We start from the raw sequence: 24,318 nt of genomic DNA on the forward strand, positions 1-24,318 counted from the left end.
AGTGCCAGGAGCTGAGCTGCAGGGCCTTGGTGGGAGCGCTGAACCCCACCGGTACAGTCACTCCTCGAGGGAGCCCAGGGGTAAGGTGCCACAGCCAAGGCTTTGCAGTGAGAGAAGCAAGAAGGGGGAGAGCTGAAGAGCAGGAAACCAGAAAGCGCTGCTCAGAACCGAGCGGGGAAGGTCACGGGCATGGCCTGACCTGAGTCACCATCCCAGCACTACCAAGGCTTTCCCACCCCCTCTGCTTCTTAATCATCTGTTATTTGAGGGCGAGTTTTGTTCTATTATCAAGGGGGGAAAAAAAAGTCTTTTATCAGAGTGATTTGCCCTGAGGTACGTCAGTGACAGGGGAGCAATCTACGTTAATCATTACTGTCAGTGGGCAGCAGATGCATCGAGAAGGTCACAGTGCAGGGGGCAAGTGGTGGCACAAGGCAGGATCAGCTCTGGGGGCTCGCTTGGAGCCAGGCCAGGAGTTGGTGATGGAGGAATACTTTGCAGAGACCGAGGTACTGGGCTGGCCAGCAAGGGGCACCCCAATGCCCACTGGAGGCCCAAGCAGCCTCTGCTGGGGGCCAGCAAGGAGGACGCAGAGCTGAGCATGGCAGGGACGGAGCTGGGTGCCAGGGCTGGGCTCACCCTGCCCACACGGGGCCAAGCTGCTCCCGTGCTGACCCCCAAAGGGTGCTCGCTCCCTGGCCCCGCAGGAGACGTCACCGGCCCGGTTATCAGTGGAGGGGAAAGAAGGAAGGGTGTGGGCTGGCTGGGGAGGCACGAGGCGCTCAGCATTCCTCAGAAAGCCTTTGGGCAAACACGGTGGCAAGGCTCGGACCTCCTTCCTCCTTAGCTCCTGTTTACAGATCCGCTTGGCCCAGCCTGGGTGCTGTTACTGCTAAGTGCGCTGATAACGCCATTAACAAGCAACCTGCTGATAGCAGAGGGGCATTCAGCAGCTTTCCCTTGGCCTCCAAGTAAAGGCAGCTTCTGCAGGGCAGCAATGTGAACCACCTGGGTTTGTGTGCTTGATCCCATCAGCGCAACTCGCCCACTTTTGGCCCTTCTCCTGCACACTTGCATGTTTAACATCTCTCGGTTAAACTTGTGTCAATACATTTAAGCATTTTAACTATTAACAGCTGCCATTCTTCAACATAAAGGCCAAATCTGGAGGATTAACTAGCCTCCCAGGGATTTATACCTCTGATTTTAATCTCAGCTCCACAGCCAGTGAGGGCTACGAAGGATGCTTCATCTCTGCAGCCCAGATGCACAGTCCTGTTGGCAAAACCACTGGGCAAGGCCAGCCCCAGCATTTTACTTCAGGCACATCTTTAAAGGAGAGTCCTGTGATTTCACCTAAGTTTCCTTACCCAAGGGTATATTCAGACTCCCACCCTCCATTTCCCAGCTCTGCATGGTCACACCAATTTACGGTCAAGCGTACTAAAAAAGCAGCCAGGTTTGTTAACGCCTCACATGAAAATTGTTGGCTTTGTTCAATAAAGAGACCACCAAGTAGGTCTTGGGAGATCCCAAGTTCCCTGCAAAGCTCTGGAATCGGGTAGAGCCAGGCACCCAAAGGTAGCCTGGTGGCACTCAGGGAACCCCAGAGCAACAAGGCAAGGAGCAAGGAAATGGTTCTGCACGCAGGATGGAGAAGCTGATGCTTTGTGGGAAGGCAGACCAAATCCAGCCATGGGTAGTCATAAAAACCTGCCCAGATCAAAGCATCCTGGATCCACCACATCCAGACGTTAAACATGACCCTTTTACCGGCAGACAGGAGATGCAACAGCTGCTCTGGCGCACGCTGGGCGTTCTCACCTGGGAGCAATAGGCCCCCTTCCCTCTTGTTTTCCGTCCATTCGTCACATCCCGACGGATGATAACCTGCGCTCCCCCACCCACTCCACCCCCTATCGGTTTCTTGTAAGCATTTCCTGGCTTTCAGCGCCAAGCTCACGTGTTTGCCAGCTGCAAGAACCCCACAGCTTCTGGGAGTTCATCCTGGGACATGCAAACAGCTCCTCTCCTTGCAGCACTCACAGGCTCATCCAGAAATGCCAAATCCCCATTTCAAACCACAAAAACAGAGGGATCAGCTCACCACAAAATCCCAAAATAGAATTAATTTGTCATGCAACAGGAGAGGGAACAGACATAGCAAAGCTTGGGCCTAAAGCATCCCCAACATCACAAGGCTGAGCCCGTGGGGCCTGCACACGAGAGTCTGGCTCTGCAGCCAATATCTACAGGTTGCAGCTATCAGCCCTGAAAGCAGCCACCTTTCTGCCAAAAGAACCTCAAAATTCAAGTACTCCCTGCACCTAGGCTGGACTGAGTTTTGCCTTTTGGGTATCTGTGCCGTGGATAAAAGACACACAGTAGTAGCGCGCTTAAGGAAAACCTTAGGAATTACCTGAAAACAAGCGAGTGGGGAACTGATTTTAGCCAAAGCCAAGCACTCCCATCTCTGCACCCCAGAGCAAGCCCATGCCAGGAGATTAAGCCCCAGAGTTGCTCGAGCCACGGCACAAATTAGTCACTGCGGCTTGTGGTTTTACCAGTTGGCACATCCTGTGCCAAGGCTGCTCACATGGGGCAACCCAGCAGGTGTATAAAGGAGCTGCTCCCCATTGGCTGCCCCTGGCAGAGCCAAGAGCTTCTTGCTGAGTAATTAAAGTAATGACAATAATAAACCCAAAGTAAACAAGGTGGAAAAAAAAATAAAAAAAAATCAATAGGCTCAGAGCAGAGGCCACACTCGGCGAGGCGCAGTCCTGCCGGCTTCTGCCTGCACCTCGGTCCAGCAGGGACAGAGACATCCCGAGGGCACCTGAGCGGGTACTGGCGACGTTGGCTCTAACCGGGGCTGCAGGAGGCTGCACAGAGGTAAGGGCTGGCATTTGGCTGCTCTCGGTGGTGCACAGGTCCAGGGTCAAGGGGTTGGGTCCGCAGCAAGCGGCTGCCACGCACAGCCTCGTCTGGACGCTGGGTGCCTCCTGCCACAGCCTGGAGGTGTTTTTGTCTGGTTCTTGTGATGCCGTGGCCTCTCTGCTTCCTACTGTGCCCACAAAGCTGGGTAGCTATGGCTCTAGGAGAGGGGAGGGCAGTTGACCCTGTGCTAGGAGAGTTTGGGAGGCAAATGGGGAAGAGTTTGGGATTAATCTCCACTAAGTGCACTGAATCCCCGTCGGCTAAAGGGAAACAGCATCTCAGTGCACAAGCAAAGAGGGAAGCACTGAAATATCAAACCCTTCTCAGATGATTTATCTCCCCAAAATCCAAGATGAATGCATAAAGCATCTCAGGGGCTGCTTTCACCCCGGCCACCCCACTGCAGGCACAGACACTGCTCCCTGGGTGATGGCACATCCCCACGGACTGCATCCAGGGCAGCCTGGTCCTGCCTGACCGCAGCTCGTGAACCAAGGAGATCACACTGCCGAGGGCAATATGCTTCTCCCGAGATCTTTCCAAAAGCTGGATAGAAAAGCTCACAGGGTCCAGCCATTTATCTGGGCCAATCCCTCAAAATCCTCCAGGTCAGCGTGCTCAGGGCTCTGTGTTTTTTCCTCTGTGCTACAAGTAGAAAAAGAAAGAAAAAAGGGTGTTAACTCTGCCCCATTCTCAGCCCTCTGGGGTAGGAGTCTGGGTCTTTTCCCAGCAGCTTAGATCAAAATTTACAGACCTCCCTTTTTTTTTTTTTTTATTTCCCCTCCTTTCCAGCTCTGTCACAATTTATGCACCCATACAAAGAGCGTGGTATAAATCTGAGAGCCCCAAAACATAAAAGAGAGGTTGGACCCATCAACCAAGATCAAATGGCTCTGAATGCCAGAGCAGGTCTGAGCTTGTTCTGCATTCCCACCTAATCCCTACTGCAACAAAGGGAAAGGAGGAAACCTGAACCCAGGGCTGCACACAGAGGTGTGAAAGGTGAGGATGAAAATGATTTGGGCACTTCTGGTCCCAACAACTTCAAGTACCATTGGGGCAGGACAGAGACACCAAATGCCCATTGTAATGCCAGCGTCTCTGGACAGTTGCTGGCAGAAGGACTTTTTCCTTGTGCCCTGCAATGATTCTAGAAATTTTTAATGCTAGCCTGGCCTAAACACCAATCTATTTTTCCCTCTCATCCAGCTTCTGGAGAGGGAAAGGGAAGCTGCAAAGCAAGTAAGGGAGGTCCCCGCACAAGCTGCTTTGACACCAGCACACAGCACCTCCCAACTCCACACATCCCCTGCTGCTCCCACATTTTTTAACCCCTCTGTTCACTGTGGCAGGCAACCTGCAGGCAGAGGAACCATGTCAGGCGACAAAGTCTCGAGGCAAAAGCCCTGCCACCACTGCAAGAGGAGGTCGATCTCAGCCCCAGCGGGCACCGCCATGATCCACTACGAGAAGTCCTGGCTGTACCGCCACTGCTCGTCTCTGCAGCAGCGCGACAGGCAAGCTCAGAAAGCCGGGCAGCTCTTCTCGGGGCTGCTGGCCATGAACGTGGTGTTCCTGGGCAGCGCCTTCATCAGCAGCATGATTTTCAACCACGTGGCCATCACGCTGGCCGACGTCTGGATACTGCTCTCCATCCTCAAGGTCGTTTGCCTGTGCTGGATCATCTACTACCTGCTGGGCACCAGTCGGCAGCCCCACGCCGTGCTCTACCGGGATTCTCACGCGGGACCAGTCTGGATTAGGGGTAAATTCTGCTTTTATTTACCAGCTCATGCCTTCCCCCTTCTTCCTGAAAAATACAGAATTCCCTGCTATTAAAAGATCTAGAAGCCACAGGAGATGTAGGTAGGGCAATGTGAGTCTCCCAGTGCCCTGCCAGCTCGTGGTGCAAAGCCAGGGAATGACAGGGGCACAGGGGATGCCACAGGGAGGAAGCAGAGCAGCCAGGGGAGCCTTGAATTTGATTTTCCTTCAGCCTCTAGTGCAACCTCGTGCCGTGGTCCCTTCCCACCCACAGCCCAGCAACAAGCGTGGTGCAGCCCCGGGCTTCCCTCGCCCTTGTTTAACATCACAGCGTTCCCGTTTCCAGGGGAAGATTCCTGCCCAGTGAGTCACAGCCCAGTGACACCTGGCTTTCCTGGGAGATTTTCCATCAGTAGCTGCCCCACTTTCTGAAATGACATTTCTCTAAGCAGCCCTGCCTCTAGCCTATCAGGGAGTTTATAATTAGTGCGCGGTCTTGATAATTGAGCAGGGAGAATTGAAGGGAAGAAAGCTGCAAGCTACCTGAGGCTGCAGAGAGGCGTCAAAGGAGAAAGGGAAAACAGCAGGAAGGGTCCCAACTTCTGCAGGTTGCTGCTGCCAAAAGCCTCAGCGAGGTCTGTCTTTATCTTGGGGTTTCTTCACAAGGCAGAAACCATCACCCATCATTACCTTACTTCTGTCACTCCAGATTGCACAGAAAAGGCAAAAACAACAACAACAACACCTTGTATCCAAGCACAAGAAAACACCTTGCATCATCTCAACACCTTAAACCAGCCAAAGCACACCACCAGGTTCAGGAACCAGGCTTCCCTTTCTCCCCTTCTCTAAAATCACAGCACTTCCAAAGGGGAAGGATACCAGCTCTGTACAAATCCAGGAGTCTCCAGTCCCCAGCTGGGTTCAGATGCTCCTCAGACACATCTTTGTTTATTTACTGGTGTTTTTGTTGTTTGTCCAGGGTCACTGCTGCTGTTTGGTAGTTTCAGTGTCCTCCTGAACGTCTTCCAGATCGGCTACAGCATAATTCAAATCCACTGCAAATCCAAGGTGGAAATCGTGTTCCCCAGCATCGAAATCCTTTTTGTTTCCACCCAGGTAATGCACATCACCCTCCTGGGAGCTTGCTTGCTTTTTCTTTCTCTGTCCCACTGCTGGGAAACAAAGGGGTGGGGGAAGTGGGGAGACTTGGGAAAGTGGGTGCATGTGAGGCAGGCGTTCTCTTGAGCATTGAAGTATCAAATGCCATTTCAAATGACACCCACCCACACTCTGATGTGCCCGATTAAGAGACAAAGAGGTAAGATTTAGAAAGACATTGCTCTAGCGCTCGCTGACACGCTGCAGAACCCGGATGGGTTTGCTTTGCAACATCAAAGTAGGGAGAAAAGAGAGGAAACTTCACAGAAACACCTTTGCACCAGCCTCTCTATTTGCTAATACATCCCCTGTTAAAAAATAAAAATAAAAAATCCTTTGCATGCAAAGTATCTCATGCCATTTGATACCAAGCCTCTTTTTGCCCAAACCCATATTTGAAAAGTAAGCTAGCTCCCACCCCAGCAGCAAACACCTTGGTATACACAAGACAAAAAAAGGCAGATCTCCCAGCCCTCCTTTGGCATTAGGTACATGCACACACATGCTGGGGTCACCCAGGGATGCCAGCACGTGTGCCAGCACTGAAACACAAGTACACGAGTGTCCCTGTGCACAGAGGCAGGTTTCCTCCTACCCAGACACGTGCCTTCTTGCCCGCCCGGCCCTTTCCACCCCGTGTGGCATGCTGCCAGCTTCACCCTGCTCACATTATTGTTATTGATTTGCAGGCTTTTTTTCTGTGGCATCACTCGAAGGACTGCATTCAAGTCCAGCACAACCTCACCAGGTACAAAAAGGGCAGAAAAAAGCCTTCCACTCCCCTAGAGGAATTATTCCTTTCCCTGTATTATCCCCTTTGTCTCTGCCAGACCTGCCTCCCTCTGACCTGACACAGACTCTGTCTATTCTGCATCACACCACCAGACCCATGCTCCTCACCATCTCCCTTTTGTTTTCACACGTGCCTTCAACTGCTTCCCCTTGTTTCCAAATTCCTCCGCACTGGCACCATTAATTCATGGGGGTGGTCTCCCCAGTCCCACCACTAGCTGTTGTCTGCAGATGTGGGGGGCATCTGCATGCAGAGCCAGGCCAGGTTCACCAGTGAGCCTTCCCTGCTCTTTGCAGTGGCCACATGGGGACATGCACAGCTGTATTCACACATGCAAAGCCATGTCCCAGTGCCCACACACAGAACAGGCCCAAAAGCACAATGTTTGTGTGTGTCCATGCACGCACAAGCAAAAAGCAAAGAGCAGCACTTCATGGCAGGGGGAGGAACACTCAGACCATAAACAACCTCCGCAGGCAAGACTTTAAAAGTGCCTTTCTGTTCATTCAGGTGTGGGCTGATGCTGACCATAGCCACTAACCTCCTCCTCTGGCTCTTGGCAGTGACCAACGACTCCATCCACATGGAGATTGAATCTCAGCTGCGAGAGGTGGAGCAGCGATTGGCAGGTGAGGCTCCTTTATCACGCATCCCTGCTCCTGTTAGGCTGACGTAGATGACCTTTGGGGAGACAACAGTTCTGGATCCCAGCAATTCAGATGTCACAATCGGTTCCCCAAAATTCTATGACTTCCCTGTTGCTGGACATTGTCTAGAAGAGATGAGCTGCACAGGGAAGACTTTTTAACTTGTTGGGGAAGGACGCTCCATGAAGCCATGCACCCAAGGGCTAGGAGAGGGAAAGCCCACTGTAAATTAGCGTTTTTTGTTCACGTTTGCCTATCAGCTGAAAGCAAAAAAAAAAAAAATTGCCGAAGTAGAAGAGACTTATATCATTGCTTTACTTTACTTTCTGAGAATATGGTGGGGGAAAAAAGGGCCAGGTGGAGTGGGACAGGATGGGTTGACTAATATTCCAAGAGTACAGACAGAGGGGGGCTTTGCTGTGAAGGAAGGGCTCTCTCTCATCCAGTACTTACAATGCTGTTATTCTGGAATCCTCACAGCCTCGAAGACCTAATTTCCTCCTGATTGCTGTTCCTGCACACAAGAAACTTCCAGAGGTGGCTGTGACATTCAGGCCATCTCCCTCTTAATTGTTGCCTTCCTCTTCTCACACTCCAGGCAATGAGACTAACTTGTGCACGTGCCCAAACACAACCACCTGCAAAGTCTTCCAGAAGGGCTACATCCTGCTCTACCCCTTCAACACCGAGTACTGCCTCATCTGCTGCTCCGTCCTCTACGTCATGTGGAAGAACGTGGGGCGACGCATCAGCCACCACCATGCCCCTCACATCAAGCCCAAGTTCAAGCTCCATGGCGTGGTCTTTGGGCCCCTGCTGGGCGCCGCTGCCGTAATCATCGGGATCTGTGTCTTCATGATGTACCAGATCCAGGCCACGGGCTCAGCCCCCAACCGCCAGGTCTTCGTGATGTATTATTCCTACTACATCGTGCTCCTGCCCCTGATGAGCGTGTGTGCAGTCGTCGGGACAATCATCCACGCCTTGGAGAAAAGGGAGCTGGACACGCTGAAGAACCCAACCCGCAGCCTGGACGTGATCCTACTGATGGGGGCAGCCCTCGGCCAGATCGCCATGTCCTACTTCTCCATCGTCGCCATTGTGGCCACCAACCCCAAGGACCTGTTGAACAGCCTCATCCTGTCCTATTCTGTCCTCCTCATCTTCCAGTACATCACCCAAAACATCTTCATCATTGATGGGCTCCAGCGGGAACCATTCGTAGCAGCAATTGAGGCAAGGCACGCAGGACACGCCGGGCAGCATCCAGTGGATTCGGAGCTGCCTGGTGAAGAGATGACCACACCGAGGAGCACACAGGAGCACACACAGGCCTCACCCAACAAAGAGGAAGAAGTGAGTGAAGAGCAAAACCACGAGGCACACGACCAGAGACGAGTGAGCGTGCTGGAGCTCGGACAGGAGTTCCGGAGAGTCTCTCTATCCTACATGCATTCCTACTCTCACCTGAGTTGGAAGAGGAAAGCATTAAAAGAGATCTCGTTCTTCTTGGTTTTGTGCAACATCATAGTAAGTATTGCTCTCTCTGCCACATCACAGCCTCACTGGGTTGTGATGACCTGTGATACCAAGACCGATGTGCTCTCTTTGTCTTCCTTTTGGGCCACCCTTCCAGACAAGGAAGCTTTGCCCACAAGGTTTCGGTCTCCTGGTGGGGCAAGTCAAGTCCGTTCTCCCATTAATGTCCCACTCCTGTAATTTTGAGCTCCCTCTTTCCCGCTCCCATAATTTTAAGGTCCCTCTTTTACCTAAGAGTCAAACATTTCCAGAGTGCAGGAAGGAGACAGCTAATAAATCCTTAAACATCAGGATTTTAGCTCCTGTAAACATCATCAAAACCATTGTGTTTCATGAGATAGCTGGGGGAACGAGCAACCAGCAGCGAGGCTTTGTAATCAACAGTCTGCAGGACTGGAACTCACCTGATGTGCTCTGGCATCCTGAAGCAACATGAAGCTTCATTACAACCTTAAACAAGTGAACTGAATTGGTCAAGGAAACAGAAATTCTGTAGAAAGATAAAGCTGCCTGGGGCAGAGTGAGGTTATCATTAAGCTTCCGGAAATTTAACAGCATTTGACATGTAGCAAGGAGCCAGCAGCATAACTAGGGAACTTCCCTCCTCTTCCCAAGCAAGGGGACCCCTCTGACACTTTTGAAAGATTCCTACAATTACTTGAGCCAGTGCTGACATTAGAGTGCAGGTAGGAGACAGCTTGCCATCCTCTGACTTGTGCTCTTTTTTTTTCTTATGCCTCTGTAGCTGTGGATAATGCCCACGTTTGGGGCTCACCCTGTGTTTGAGAACGGACTGGAGAAATCATTTTACGGCTACTCCACTTGGTTTGCCATCGTGAACTTCGGCCTCCCGCTGGGCGTCTTCTACAGAATGCACTCCGTTGGGGGACTTCTGGATGTTTATGTCTCAGCCTGAAACAAGCTCTCCTCACTCCGGAGGCTGCAGGGAAATGACGAGGCTGAACAAGATGCAGTAAGCAGTGGATACGCACGTGGAAGCTTTAAGCTTTTTCTCTTCAGCTTCTGCTTTGACTTCTTACACAACATCTCCATGAGCTTTTGAAGGAAATGATGTTGGTTTATATTGTTATTTTTTCCTCCATAGAGAGCAGAATGAAAATCCATTAACAAACTGCCTTACTGCCCTGCAGAAGCACGCTGGCACTTTGCAGTAGCCTGCCAATGGATCCTGTGTGGTAAAGTGGGACTTTACCAGGTGCTGTTGAACTCTTCCAGACAAAAGAATGCCAGAGCAGCCTGCAGCGAGAGCAAAGGCTGACCTACACTCCACAGAGCTTCAAAACCCACAGCCAAGGACCTCCAGCCCCACCGCTGCTTGCCAGCCACCGCCCTGCAGCACAGAAAAGCCCTACCAGTGCCAGGCCCACTAGAAGCACACACACACTCCCAGTCGTTCAGAAATAAACCAAAACCACAATTTGTGTAATTTCCAAATGGACCATTATGCTGGGAGCTGCTGTGGTGGTCCCTAACACTTACCCTCAACTGCTGCTTTGCACATCCAAAAACATTTCCTAAGGTCCACGTGAAGGAACACAGTTCCACAGCGTGGTGCCTGATCAAAGACCTGTTCATGTGTGCTCCGTAGGAGCTGCTTGCTTGGAAAATCCATGGGGGTGCACAGGGGCTTATGACTATGGGTCTTAAAAACAGACTGATGAATGGAAATAAAGAGAGATTGAATGCTCATGTGTACCTGGTGAAATCTCTGGGACTGCTCTTCACTCACCAAAGACCAGACTGAAAAAGTTATCTGGGCATTCAGAGGTTATGTGAGATTTAAGGGCAGGCCTTGGTCTACATCATTTTTCTGTTGTCAGGAGCTTTCATAACCTTTAGCCAAGGCCAAAGTAGCATGGTACAAAATTCGCCTACATTATTGCTTTGGTTCATCTATAAATCAATCCTAGAAGCAGTGTGGATTTAGGATCAGACCATATAAATGTTTCGGGTTTTTTGTTTGTTTTGTCATGCTCTAGATAAGTACACTCCCCCAAGACAGGACCAGTGATGAGAACTAGAAACGCTGACTACATGCATCTTATTCGCCTTCTAATTCACCATTCAGGCAATGAAAGGACCTCCCTCTGAAACTAAAAGTGAGAACGATTGCGTGAGCATGAACTTTGTCCAATGAGTGCTTTTACTCAGGCCTGTGTCAACAGAAATATGCCATGAGAAATAACAGCTGGATAAATTAGGCTCCAATAAAGTTAATTATTATTCTCACTCCATTTTGTACCAAGAGATCTATGGGAGATGCATGGTAAGGTCTGGCCCTTTCAAATTATAAAAAAAAAATCTCAAAGCTGCTCCCTAGTTTTTGACAGCGTGGGGACAAGGAATGATGTACTTCATGAGCAAACCCATGACCCAGATGTTTTTCTTTGGCACAATAGCTAAAACCCTGTTTTAGTTACTAACCCTCCACTGAGAGGTGACTCTGGAGGTCTTCCTCTGAGATATAAATGCTCAGTCCCGTAGGTACTACACACAGCTGTGGACTGAAAGAGAAGTTGATGTGATTCCTTGCTGGACAGGGCAGATTACCTGAGTACATGATCAGCACGAACAGGAATGAAGCCCACTTTCTCCAGCTCTTACAAATAAGGCCCTCTGGGTCCTTTCCTAACACCACTCAGCTCTAACACTGCAGATAAAGGTAAAAAATCCCACATGGAGCAACAGCAAAAGCACTCCTGTTTTATGGGTCTCAACTGCACAAAGATTTTAGTGCACAGTTCACAAACTCAGGCACCTCGCTCCTGTTTGCTCTAGTTCCTTTTCTGTACCTTTAGAGGCAGTTACCTTTGATGATGTCTCATGCTGTAAGCACAAAAATGGCCAGAAGCACACAGTTCAGGTTCCTTTTCCATAGTGTCATCTTCTTTTGTGATTTAAAAAATCCACACACTGCAGAAGAAGCCAGCACATGGTCCCCTAGCAGCACAAATTACCCCAGCATAAAACAAACAATATTATAAACCTCTCTGTGGGAAAAAATAAACAACCAATTGCATGTTTCAGATAATCTTTATCTTTCTCTCTGTAAATAAGCAAATAGTTTACAGTGCAAGTTGATTTCCACAGAACAAAGATTAGACTCCAAACACCAAGAAAAACAACAAAAAAGTGTTTCCAGAGGGACTCACAAAGAAACAAAGCAGAAAAGAGGATGGAAGAGATCATGAGAACCAGCAGATCCACAGGAGGGAAGAGGCAAGCGCATGGGACACAACGTCCCGTTCTGGCTGTGAGGTGCAAGTGCCATACAGTCAGAGGCTGGCCCCACCAAATCACATTCGTATATATGAGAGATTCCAAGTAAAACAGAGACCTCACCCTGCTGGTATCTGAACAGAGATGGGGTCGGGATGGGTGTAGTGCTAAATGGCGAAGTGGACTGGAGATGGGGCGGAGATGGGGCAGAGATGGGGTGGGGAAATTAACCTTTATTTCCCATATTTCTTATCCTTCAGAAAAAAAAAACATTCAGGCTTTATTTCAGCTGTCAGCTGGCCTAGGACTTCAGTCTACTTTCAGGGCCAAAAGTGGAGGAAGCCACCTGACTACAAGCCAGCAGTACACTAACCTTAGGGAAGGGTTACAAGTGCCTTACCTCCCCCCTTATTTCAAGGTGTGAGACCAGTTTCCAAGGAATGATCTCACCAGTTCTGAGCAAAGGCGGACAGCTCACAGCCAGTGATCCTCCTAAGAGGCTGAAGACCACAGCACCAAGGGCTAGGTTTTGGAGAGGGCAAGTTGTCAGTTCGTGACAGGACCCCTCACGTTTCTTTGCCTAAAGACCACACAGGTCATAGACAGCAGCCCCTCCCAGCAGAGTTTAAAATTTGACTCAAAGCCCAGGATGTGTCCACCTCCCAGTGCACAACTACGTGCTGCTGAACCAAGCCAACAGCAGTCAGTCTCCCACTAATTCTAACTCTGGCTTCCCAGACTTTGCAGAACTCGGGACCCAATACATTCAGGATCTGACAACTCGGTCACTATCAAAATGCCCTGAAGAATCAGACTTTGCCTTTGCGCTCTCCACTCCCTAGAGACACGGAGATGTTTTTCCTCCTACAGCTTCCAATTTCCTGCCACAGCTTCCCTGAGAGCCTCCCTCGATTCCCTGCCTTAGACAGTGATGTGCAAACGGCCCTTCCACTCCCTGCATTGCACCAATTGGCCAGGCAGAGATGGAAGGATGTGGTTCCTTTTAAACCTACATGACACCGTCCTTTCTGGAGAAGTCTAAAGGAGGCTACCAGTCTCTTCTCCTTGTTCTCACTGAGCCAGTCCATTCCTTCCTGTGTGTATACAAGGACCAAACAGGGCTTTCCAAAGTGATGCACACACTCTGTTGCAACACCTGACCATGAAGGACAGGCTGCTGGGCCTGGAAGCCCAAGAAAAACTTCTCTCGCCGCACCAAAGCACCAGCTGCTACAAAATTTCCTAAGTGGCTTTCCAGGAAAGGAGTAGAGAGATTCAAAACTGAGACACTAAATTTTCCTTCAGTAAATTCTCCCTTTCATTTGGACGGGAAAGATTTCCCTACCGATACACAACTGAGACACCAGGGAGACACCTGCAGCCAGAAGGGATGCCCCGGAAACATTACGGAGCCACATGAAAGTAACTGCCGTTTCCAAACCCCGTCTCCTGCAGGAATAGCAGCCTCTCCCTTGCACCCAATTTACAGCTCGTCTTTTTCAATTAAATGCTGACTCTGACCAGGGCAAGGACAAGGTCAGACTGGTTTCCAAACCAAATCCAGGAGCAAAAGAGTAATAGAAGAGCTAAGAACAGTCTGATTTCTAGTGCAACCGCAACAATGGACAATCCCTTAGACATCTTTCACTCAAGGTTCATAGTGAAGGGTGAGGGGAGAGAAGTGAGCTGGGGGGAGGGATGTCCAAGCAGGTCCCAATTAAAGCTTTAAATGACAGGGAGGTAAATGGAGTGATTGTCCTTTTGGTCTCTCAGCTGGATGTGAAATGTAGGAATAGCTGTGACGAAGCAGCACACAGCAAAGTCCTTAGAGATCCAGTGTATTTCTCTTCGTAGAGGTAAGTGCTCTCTTAGACCCGCTGAATTTCAAACAGCTTCACATCCGTGTCATACCAGATTGGGGGATCCACATTCCTGGGAGAGAAAGACAAGATGGACTTTATTCTTTGTGGCTAGGTACATGGAATTCAAATCTCATAGCCAGGATTACAGGAGCTGGCTAAACATAATGCCTGCAGCTTGCAAAAAAGGACAACAATGGTTGCGAGACAACGGCCCTTAAAGGGCTGACAGCATCTACAACATCCCACAGAGCCAGAGCTTTGCATGAAATCTCTGTACCATCCCTTCTAAGCAGCAGCAGGGAATAGAAAAGCTACAAGATCCCTAACAAGCAGTACTCCCAGACCAACTCCCTTCACATCTCCCACTCCAAGTTTCAGACCAGCTGATTCACCCTTGTCTTTTCCAAGGCAAAAGTATCTTTGTATCCCTTAAATGAGAGGCAATTTCAAGCTGGCCAAGTGCATCTACTCTCTTTACAGACCAACAAAACATCTGGAAAAGATCAAGTTGCATCTAGATGGTTTACCTCAAATAAATAACACCCCACATATAGGTGCGGAACCACATGGCAGTGCCCGAGTTAGCCTGATACTTGCGAATGAGGATGGGGTGAGGGACAGGCAGCAGCCCCACCAGCGTGCCATGCTGCAAGAACTTGAGGATCTCCGATTCATCTGTGAGACCCCTACAAAGAGACAGAACAGGAACGTAAGTGCCACATCCCACAGACATCTCCAGAACTGCTGCAACATGAGGTATCACTGTAAAGGAGCCACAGTCACCCGCTCCCTGTGTGTGCTATCAAGGACAAACACTCTCTCTACTGAAAAAAAAAAAAAAAATTGGGAATGGATCAGATGAACAAGAAGCCTGACAAGCCAGATAACATCTCCTCTGCTACGGCTGTAAGGCTTTCAATTATACTTCACAAGAAAATAGATATGAGTAAATCAGACTTGCTGACCTGATTTCCCCTACAGGCCCTCCAAACCTCACAGAGCTCTTTACACCCCGCACAGCCCTTTTTGTCTTTGTCAGTTTCTCTCTCAAGACAAAGCACCTACTTGTCAATGCAGATCTTCTCCACCTGAGGGACCAGCACCTGTAGGAGCCGCATGATTGTCTGCAGGGGAAGCTTTGACTTCCAAGACATCACCTGTGAGTAAGAAAGCCCACAGGGAAGTCAATGCACCGTATTAGCAGTTTTTCTACAGTTATCTCCACTATCACTACAACAAATGATGTTTACAAAAATCCCAAGGGTGATGGCTGAGCTGAGTGCAGGACAACAATACAATCGATCCCGGAGCAGTAAAACTCTGAGCCACTCAATGAAAATAGTAGGGCATTGGTTTGAAACAAGCAAAACAAAATATTTCTTCTCAGCTGATAATAAACTTCTGGTGCTTTGAACGTAAGTCAAAAATCATTCCCTGAGGAAATCCTCTCCTCTGGGGAAGTCAGGGAAAAGGGAAAAGGGGAGGGAGAGCATCAGGAAAAAGCATTTCTGCCACAACTTTTTTCCTCATTTATTTCCCATGTCCAGATTCCCTTACCCAGTCAGGAGTTGGGGTCCATTGTCCACTGGAGGATGCACTAGAGAGACGCCTTCGGTCCCGTCGGGGATGTGACACTTCCTATAAATAAATTAAAACTTGTTTTATTTTGCTTTAAATAATTATATTAAAAATAAAAATCACACATTAGAGCAAGAAATACAATTCTCTGTCTGCTAATTTCTCCCCAGCTTTTCCAGATCTGGGCAAGACAGTTCAGCCTGTCCCTAGAACAGCTCAAACCCAACAGCCCTTCATTCACCAAAACCATTTGCTTCAACCCAGCGAGTGGCAATATTTGATGGGGTTAAGGTGCGGGACCATGGCAAGGTTACAGATCCAGTCACCATTCCTGACACTCTGCTGGAACAATCCATGGTGGGTGAATTAAATGGTACAGGTGAAAGGCAGCTCAGGCATGGTTCTTTCTTCCAGTACAGAGATTAAGCAGATAAAGGCCAAAGCTTTTCAGACCTAATATAATACAATGAGTATCTCTGGGCTTTTCGGTGCCCATCCTGATACATCTCAAAGAACATTTTTCCAGGGGTGAGCTCTTGGAACTCCTAACCAGCCCCTCTTAAGGAACAATACACTCATGCCCCAAACAGGAACGCTGTCATTAGTGACTTCCGAAAAGCTCTGGCCAGAAGATCAAGACCCAGAAATCTTGTATTCTTCTTTTCCTCTCCGTCACTCTGCAGACATCACTAACACCCTGACTTTTAAGGTCAGCCTAGGAAACCTCCCAGTATTCATGGGTGGGATGGAAGGAAAACCCTTTAAGATCACTATCAAGACAAATGTGGGGAGGCTTTTTCCTTCTGCAACGCACCCTGACCATTCATTACTGCAGTCTAAACTGACTTCTCTGCGAAACAAAAAGGAACAGTACTTCCTTCCACTGCCATTTTGCACCTCTACATTTAACGTCAAAGGGACGTCACTGCACAGACTTGTTCACACGTCACCTTCGCAGCCAGAAACAGCAGGTCTGGGGCAGAGCTCTGCTGCAATCCTCTGGAAGCTAACTGTGCCTTACCAGCCCTTCTGTGACGGGGGAACAGCTCAAACCAGCTGCTGAACACAGATCTAGTGACCCATGATTCCGCTTCACAGGCTGCCAGAGGAAGAAAACCATTCTAAAAGTTCTCAGCAAAGATCTCGCTGAATGACAACATAATTAATTGTGTGCTTAAAGACTTCTTGCTGACCGTGACTACACCTGGCACCAGGGAAGGCCACGAAGGGTAAGTAAGACTGATCCTACGCTATTCAGGATCCCTGTTCATTCCAGTTTACTCCAAGCCTAAGCAGCAATATTGTTTTGCAATGCTGGCAGTTACAGCCTTACATTTCAGCTTCATTGCCTTGTCCCCATCAAGTTTCTAAAAATAGAATTCATAAAAAACAAAACCCCTTTGATCTCGTTCAGATGACCTTACCCTCTCTTCCTCTTCCCTCCTCTGTCTCCCACAGCCCTTGCCCCCTTTCAGCTGTCATCCGAGGGCTGGCAGCCAGCTGACATGTTTAGGAGATGTGAGATGGAATTACACTGAAATGTGAGGGGCGTTAAACGTTTCACGAGACACTTTTGAAATGTTTATGGCTGATAAGGGAAGAACATTGCAACAGATAAATGAAAGAACATAAATCACTCGTAAGGGTGGGGGATCCTAACATTTATCCCTTGTCTCTTAGTTTATCTCAACTCAGCAGGTCGGAATCAGGATGGAGCCCAGAAGGAAGACAATGTTCAGACAGCCTGAAACACCGCAACCCCTGGAGACTGGTGCGTGCGACCTGAAGCACAATGCAGTTGCAGTGATGATTATCCCTGTAGCAAATCCCACACCCGGTGCTTTACTGCCCTTCACCTCCTGTCTGCCTTCTGGCCCCATGCCAAATGTTCAGCCATGCACGCAGCACTGCTGCAGCCAGGTAGAGCTGGCTAATGGGCAATGTCTGACCAAGACCAAACACCCCACGTGCATGCACACACAAGCAGAAGCAACAGAGAGGTTCAGAGTGGAAGGGTAAAACAGAGGAGTCTCCAGCCTGCTCTGCTAGATTGAGATGTCCTTTCAAATATCCCCTACTTGTACCTCGATTCTGCAGCACTGTCACAGCCAAAAGCATGTAAAGAGAAAAACAGACCTAAAGATTCTTGTAACACCTCCACGAGCCATAGAAGCCCACAATAAAATACATCACCTCACCTCAACTCGTTACCTCCTGCACAGTTGGCTTTACACCTGGTGAGAGCTGGTCAAGAATTAAGCCATTCCACAGAAAATTAAGAGAGGAAAAAGTGGGAAAGAGTAATGCCTTTCACCCTGGGGCAGCCACGCACCCTTGTGTGGATGGATGCAGCGTTCTCACTGCAAGCAAATGGCTCAGGGGACAGTAAATGCTTACGCAGAACACAAGGCAGCACTAGGTGCATAAACGTGGCCTTGCTGAAGAAGCACAGAATGCGCAGGGCAGCTTTCCTAAGATGCTTCCTACAAGACAGCCGGGAGGGTTTTGAAAGCAGACTGGAAAGGTCACTATCTGAGGAGTTAATGGCGAGCATCAGAAGACTCCTGCTCCGCTGAAATTGGAAAGCAGCCATTTTATAGCTCTTGATGGGGAAAGTCAGTAGATGCCAGAAGGCTGACACCACCAGCACAGCCTAAAAGAGCAGTGCAGCCCTGACTCACAAACCGCAAAGCCTCTGTCTCATCTGCGTGGCTGAACAACTGCCACTCTGAAGGCAGCGTCCCAACCAAGCCCTCACGGGAACACACTTTTCACAACAGCAGCAAGCCAGAGGATGCTGGCAGAGCTCTGCATTCCAGAAAGGACAGAGACAGAAGAGGAGCAGCAGTCAGAACCTGAGCTGAAAGCCTCTGAATCAGGAATGCATCCCTTGGCATTTACACACTTACTGCTCCATCAGGAGCTTCAAGTTAGAGAAAGCTCCTCTAGTGTCCTAGCTCGTGTGGCATTAGCACGAACATGGAACAACCAAGGTGATGCAACAGTACTTGTGAATAATGGTGTTTTGCAGCACAGCTCATGTAATAACACTATGCATATTGCTTCTAATGCGATGCCTTTCTTCAGAGGGCCAGCTAGACCTCTTTATCTGAAGTCCCACATTTTAGTTCGTTTCACAACAAGCTCTATATCTTCCCTACACACCGATGCCTGTCCTTACCCCACTCCAGGGCTCCCCATCACTCACAGCTGAGGGCAGGTTACCCTCTGGTGGAGGTTGTGAAGACTCAGGCTCCAGTGAACGCATGGTCCCATCCTCTGATACCTGCGACTTCTCTGTGAGCTTGTCAATTCCTGTGTTCAAAACACAAAAAGCACAGAAGCAGTGAATTAGCTATGCTTAAAAACAGAGTGTTCTTCTCTGCCTTACCAGACACAGACACTAAGCATCTGCTGACATCTGAAACACTCTCCTTTCAACAGCAGCAGCGAGATCTAGCTTTGATCTCATCACCTTAAAGGAGTTCATTTGTCTCTGGAAAATGCTCCTTCTTGCAACACAGACACAGAGTTCACATGGATGTAGTTAAACTGAGTCAAGAAGTCAAGACTGAGACAAAAGGTCATGTAGACACTAGGTCTGAGACTTCGTTTTACTTTGACCTGCTAACAGCTTGGGCAAACTGATCTAAAGCTGAGACTGCAAGGCAGTAAGTCATTCACAGACGTAAACTCTTAATCTCTCCCACGCCCAGTGAAAGGGTGAGTCCACGCTGTACCTCACAGTGAAAACAAACCACTCTCCTGTTACAAAGATAAACTAAAGCTGACCTGGAGTAGCCACCAAACTCGTCTTCAGTGTCCCCGGTTCAGCAGGGGCAGCAGGACGCGACCCCTCCATGGAGGCTCCATCCTGGGAGTTGGTGCGAGAAATGGGCTCGGGAGTTTTCTTCTTGCGCTGCAAACCTTTCTGGATGGACTGCGAGTCCGTGGGTAAGTTGGCCAGCTGGTGAAACACGTTCCGCTTGCGGATAACAGCGTAGACCAAATTTGAGTTCCCTGGGAATCACAGCAACAAAATGAGTAGAGAAGGAAGCCTCTGCCAATGCAGTCTAGCTCGCTGGAAACTTGAAGCATGATTGTGGAGTCCCTGCAAGCTCAGAGAACCATGTCCCCACCTGTTACAAGCAATGGCACAAGGAAGAAAGAGCAGAGTTCTGTACTCTTTTATCCACCACGATGCAGTAAGGAAAATCAGTGAAATCCTTCCCAGGAGGGAAGGTTGACAAGAATTGGCTTAGAGAGTGATATTCAAACAAGTGAGAAATAATAGGACGCTGTAAGCCATGTATTACCACCTGTTTTGGAAGAGAAGTTTGTTAGTCAAGATTCAACATTTCTCCATCTTCAACAAAAAGCACACAAAGCGAGCCAGGGGCATTCCACTTGAGGAGAAACAGGCTTACAGTAGGAAAGCCAAAAGACCAGAATTCCCATCATCTCTAAGGTAGCAGGAAACAGAACGAAACTGTCATCTAACGTAAAATATAAATCACACCCACAAAGGCTGCTGTAGGATCTGTCATCCACCACTTGCTAGCTTTCCATTAGGTAAGCAGAATGACCACTCTTGACTTGTGGTTTTAAAGCAAAACATTAATTTTTGAGCAAGAAGAATTAAGAGCTCCCAGCAGGCTAAGGGACCTCACTCTCATTTCCTAGAGGTAAGCTATTGTCATGCTTTTAGGAGGGAAACAGTAAGGGATTTCCTGGAGAGATAGCAAGTGCTAGAACTTTGTTTGAATGGGGCTTTTTGGTCATCAGCTCAACAGCTCTGTCAGAACAGAATTGAAAGGAACTTTTAAACACTAAAGGAGATGGAAATTGTTTTGTTCCATCACTTACTTTGCTGAGCAACGTGGGCAGTTTTACAGCAGCATTCAGCCAGCTACAACTTAAGCCTTAACCACTCCCTTTCCCTTCTTCCCCTCTATCCGTCTCAACTTCAGGTCTGCAGGGGGCTGAGGTTATGCTGATAAATAGCAGCCCTTCATTGTGCTCTAATCCAGCCCATCTGGATCAGTACCCAACACTGACTACTGCTAACCCAACTTCTCCAAGCTAGATGAGCCTCCATGTAGATGGCTTCTACACTTCTTCCATCCCATCACGTGAATTTGGACTTTCTCTAAACTAGCACAAACCCAATAAATTCAGCTGGCGGTTTCTTACCATCAAATTGGTACTGAATTATGTTGTTGAAGACTTCCAGCAAGAAGAAAACGAGGTGGTGGTTCTGGACAGCAGAGAACAAGAACCAGGTGGTGGAGAAAGCCTCCAGCAGATGCAATAACTTGTTAGCAGCCACCATGGAGAGAGACTTCAGGTACGGAGACACTATGAAACACAAACAATGAAAACTGGAGATAGAACAAAGGAGCCACATAAATACACCACTAATAATGTCACTTCCACCATCTCCTCACCCTGCACTTCTGGGAAAGCCTCATGGAATAGTTGAGCCCAGCAGGGCTCTGCAGAAATCTTTCTAAAAAGAAGAGAAGCTAAATATAGACATGGCCTTGCAAAAGCAGGTGTTTCTGCTTTCAGAGCGTCTTGTGTGGTTTTACATTATTAACACCGGATCTCCTGAAAAGCGTGCACAGCTGGAGCCACCTGGACACCCGCTAAGCCCAAGGGACAGCGCCACCGCGGGGAGGTGGCACTCCCTGCTGGAGAGGACTAGCACTGCTGCCACCCTCACCAGGCAGTCTGGAAAATGCCCTTCTCCACCCCAGAGGGGATCCAGGAACCCTGCTGTCACTCTCTCTGTCTTATCTGACTAAGCCCAGGCCATAAACCTGCAGACAGGTCAGCTCTGCAGCAAGCATCTCTAGCACAGAACAGAAAGGGTCAATTCCCAGCAGCAGTCACTGACACCGGTAGATGTTAACAGGCACAGGTAGGAACGCAGGGAGAGGCAGCGAGAGCAGCTGCCCCCTCTGCGGGTGGTTGTTTCCCACAGCAGGGCTTACCGTTCACAACGATGGTGAGCAGGCAGTCAAAGAGAGGCTGCAGACGCTGATGCCCGCTGGTTATGATCTTGTGAAAGACCTACGGCAAGGAAAGGGTTCTTGAGCAAGGTAGCACCTTACTGAGAGCACCCTCTCAACCAAAACCAGTGCCACCCCCACACTAATCGCTACCTGACACCATTCCTTCCTAGGCAGGGCCCTGCATACTCCACAATTACACAGGTGGGGAAGGCTGCTCTCACTGCAGACCTGTGCTCCAGGAGCGCAAGCTTTCATTTACAAGGAATCCTTCGGGGATGTGATTATGGCTCTGCAAACAGAAACTGACCGTGAGCTGCTCCAAAATGCACAGCCAGCCCGGGACAAAAATAAGCAACCAGGAAGTAAGAACTGTCTTCACCTCCAACGGAGTTTTGTCTCCGAACCCTAATGACAGCTGCTTGAAATGCCAAGGAGCTAATGATCTCACATTTGATTTTAGCACAAACTTCCAACTCAAATGTTTGTCCTACATTTCTTAACTACACCCTCAGACGTGGACATTTTCAAACGCCCCACAACCAGTTCAGACGTTTTCAGTCTTGGCCTTCCCACCTCCAGCAGGCATGCTTGTAGGGCATGCAGCATAATGAAAATACGTAGGTAATCTGTAATAAAAGTATTGAAATATAGCAACAAAACACACAGCATCGAGAACAGTTTTGGTGAGCAGACTTCTTTGTACTCCCTCTAACTGGAATCTCCTTTTGGAGGTTTCATCAGACGCTGCTGAGAAATTCTTCCCTGACAGATGAGCACTAACATGCCACGAGAGTACTACAAAAGGCTGGCACTGCAAAACGTACGGCTGTTTGTAGGCTATCGTGGCCCTCATCACTACAGGCTGAGGGATGAATGGAATCTTGCAGCAACCTAAACCTGTGGGGCTGAGCTTCGTAATACCGCTGTCGCCCTTCTGACAAACAACTCTGGTTACTTGGGACAGAGCCAGCAACACAGTCAGATCTCCTGCCTCTAAGCCTGTTAGAGATCATCCACCCACCCCATTTTGCCAGGCCCTGAGTCCTTTAGACACTAGTCCAGCTCCATCCCAGATTCTTCTTCTTTAGGATCATCTGCACGATGCATGCCCCCTGCCAGACACATCGCCTCAGGTTACCAGAGGGAAAAGACCCCACCAGTTCTTGGATACATCCCACAGATTTTTAGCTATTCAGTGGACTGACAGTCTAAGAAAGATCAGTAAATTGTTCTGCTTCCTCCTTCAGTAATTTGAGGAGGTATCAACCAGGAGTTAGGAGAGACAGAAAAGGACTGCTGGAGCTATACTGACTATGATGAGCAGATCCGCGTGAGTCCCTGTGAAGACAGGGATGTCCATAGGCACTCGTACAGAATACGGCTTGTTCAGTCGAACCCCAAAGTTACGCTCCCCACTGAGAAGCAGGAGGATAAAGACCCCGATGTGCATCAAGCCCACTCGTGCTGCAGAGGAAGACAATAATAAAAAACACAGAACATCACAATGAGACCGAAGGACTGCTGAAAACGGGAGGGCAGCAAAGACAGAGGAGAAACACAATGGGACTAAAAGAGAAACTGCAGAGACCAGAGTACACCAATAAGGGACATCCCACAGAGTTCCTTCCATTGTGAACACCAGTGTCTGTCTCAAGCCCCAGTGGGGCCACTACAACACTAGGTCTCAGGTAGATTATGCTTCTCTTTATGTTCTTTATGTAAATCCATCACCCTAGGAGGAAAGATCTGACTTCTTTCCACTACCCAGCAATGGAGTAATACCCAATTTATACCCAAGGCAAGAACAAATTGCTCACTTCTCGCTCTTCATGGAATCAAGGGGACAGCTTTTGGCATAATGACTCAAAATGAGTTATCACATGCTAAGAATCTCCCTTCCCTGTGCTGTGGTATAAAACATGGCTTTCTGGTCCATTACAAATATCAAGACCCAGCTAACTGAACTTCATGCCTGCAGAAGGCTATGGACATACACTCAAGCTGCTATTACATCTCAGTGGTAAGGAAGAAGCATCTTAAAAACACTCAGCTGCTAAGCACAGACCATCCCAAGTACTGAAAATAATCAACTTACACTGGTCTGCTCTGGCATCATTGAGAAAATACAAGATCGGGACAAGGATGTCCAGAACATCACTGCTCTTCAGCACAAAGAAGAGGAATTTCTGGAAGGAGAGATTTCAGACAATCATAAAGATATTTGGTTTTTTGTTTGTTTTTTTTTTTTTTCACCATCCACAAGACTCAGCCTGGGTAGCCTCAAGCTAACTGGTCTCTCAAGAATATCAGAAAGACTGGTATATGCATTGGCACTTTATTCCCAGCATTATTTGTAGTTATTTTAATACCTGCTCCTGTACCTGCCTCAAGCACTGACCTCTGGGAGCTGAAGCCCCTCTCACAGGCTCTCCCTGGGGCCAGAGCAGTCCCAGCCCACCCAGCTGGGAGCAGCACTGCTGGCAGGAGCAGCACAGAGTCACGGCTCACAGCCCCTCACCAGAGCTCTGTCCAGCCTGAGCCACACCAGGTTCTGGGCAGCAGGCAAACAGGAGGGGCAAAGCCCAACAACAAGCAGATCCGCACCTTGTTGAAGTCACAGAGTTTCCAGAATAGGACGAGGAGTTCCTGATGGAATTGGATCTTCTTGGCAGAGTTTGGCAGGTAGGTCTGGACCAGCGGGTTTGATAACAAGCGGGCCACTCCTTTCAGGATGAACTGGAAATCCTGCTGACAGACCAGGAAAGAGACTGTGGTGGGTT

General features: G+C 48.9%; 2 protein-coding genes across 5 annotated transcripts in view; one reads left to right on the forward strand and one right to left on the reverse strand.

Moving 5' to 3' along the window:
• The first annotated feature begins 2,765 nt into the window (after positions 1-2,765).
• Positions 2,766-10,551, forward strand: OTOP3 (otopetrin 3). Of its 2 annotated transcripts, XM_084492702.1 has the most exons (8): positions 2,766-2,892; positions 3,730-3,939; positions 4,290-4,702; positions 5,684-5,820; positions 6,552-6,610; positions 7,166-7,284; positions 7,901-8,832; positions 9,587-10,551. In XM_084492702.1, the coding sequence occupies exons 3-8, from the start codon at positions 4,312-4,314 to the stop codon at positions 9,755-9,757; spliced, it is 1,809 nt and encodes a 602-aa protein (XP_084348828.1). In that variant the 5' UTR covers positions 2,766-2,892; positions 3,730-3,939; positions 4,290-4,311; the 3' UTR covers positions 9,758-10,551. The 2 variants fall into 2 exon arrangements, with proteins under 2 accessions (XP_084348828.1, XP_084348829.1); XM_084492703.1 differs by lacking the exon at positions 3,730-3,939 and having other exon boundaries at positions 2,776-2,892.
• Positions 10,552-11,876: 1,325 nt separating this feature from the next.
• Positions 11,877-24,318, reverse strand: part of HID1 (HID1 domain containing) — a 41,585-nt gene continuing 29,143 nt past the window's right edge. For 2 of the 3 annotated variants that reach the window (XM_084492044.1, XM_084492046.1), the window contains 11 exons: positions 24,143-24,283; positions 23,634-23,724; positions 22,851-23,002; positions 21,518-21,596; positions 20,715-20,879; positions 19,314-19,541; positions 18,703-18,836; positions 15,501-15,581; positions 15,009-15,100; positions 14,471-14,629; positions 11,877-14,013 (listed from right to left, as the gene is read on the reverse strand). In XM_084492044.1, coding sequence (XP_084348170.1) covers positions 13,950-14,013; positions 14,471-14,629; positions 15,009-15,100; positions 15,501-15,581; positions 18,703-18,836; positions 19,314-19,541; positions 20,715-20,879; positions 21,518-21,596; positions 22,851-23,002; positions 23,634-23,724; positions 24,143-24,283 — 1,386 coding nt within the window. In that variant the 3' untranslated portion in view covers positions 11,877-13,949. The remainder of the gene's footprint in view (positions 14,014-14,470; positions 14,630-15,008; positions 15,101-15,500; positions 15,582-18,702; positions 18,837-19,313; positions 19,542-20,714; positions 20,880-21,517; positions 21,597-22,850; positions 23,003-23,633; positions 23,725-24,142; positions 24,284-24,318) is intronic. The other variant, XM_084492045.1, reaches the window with a different exon arrangement.

The sequence above is a fragment of the Aythya ferina genome, assembly GCF_964211825.1.
Source record: "Aythya ferina genome assembly, chromosome: 18".
NCBI classification, from domain to species: Eukaryota; Metazoa; Chordata; class Aves; order Anseriformes; family Anatidae; genus Aythya; species Aythya ferina.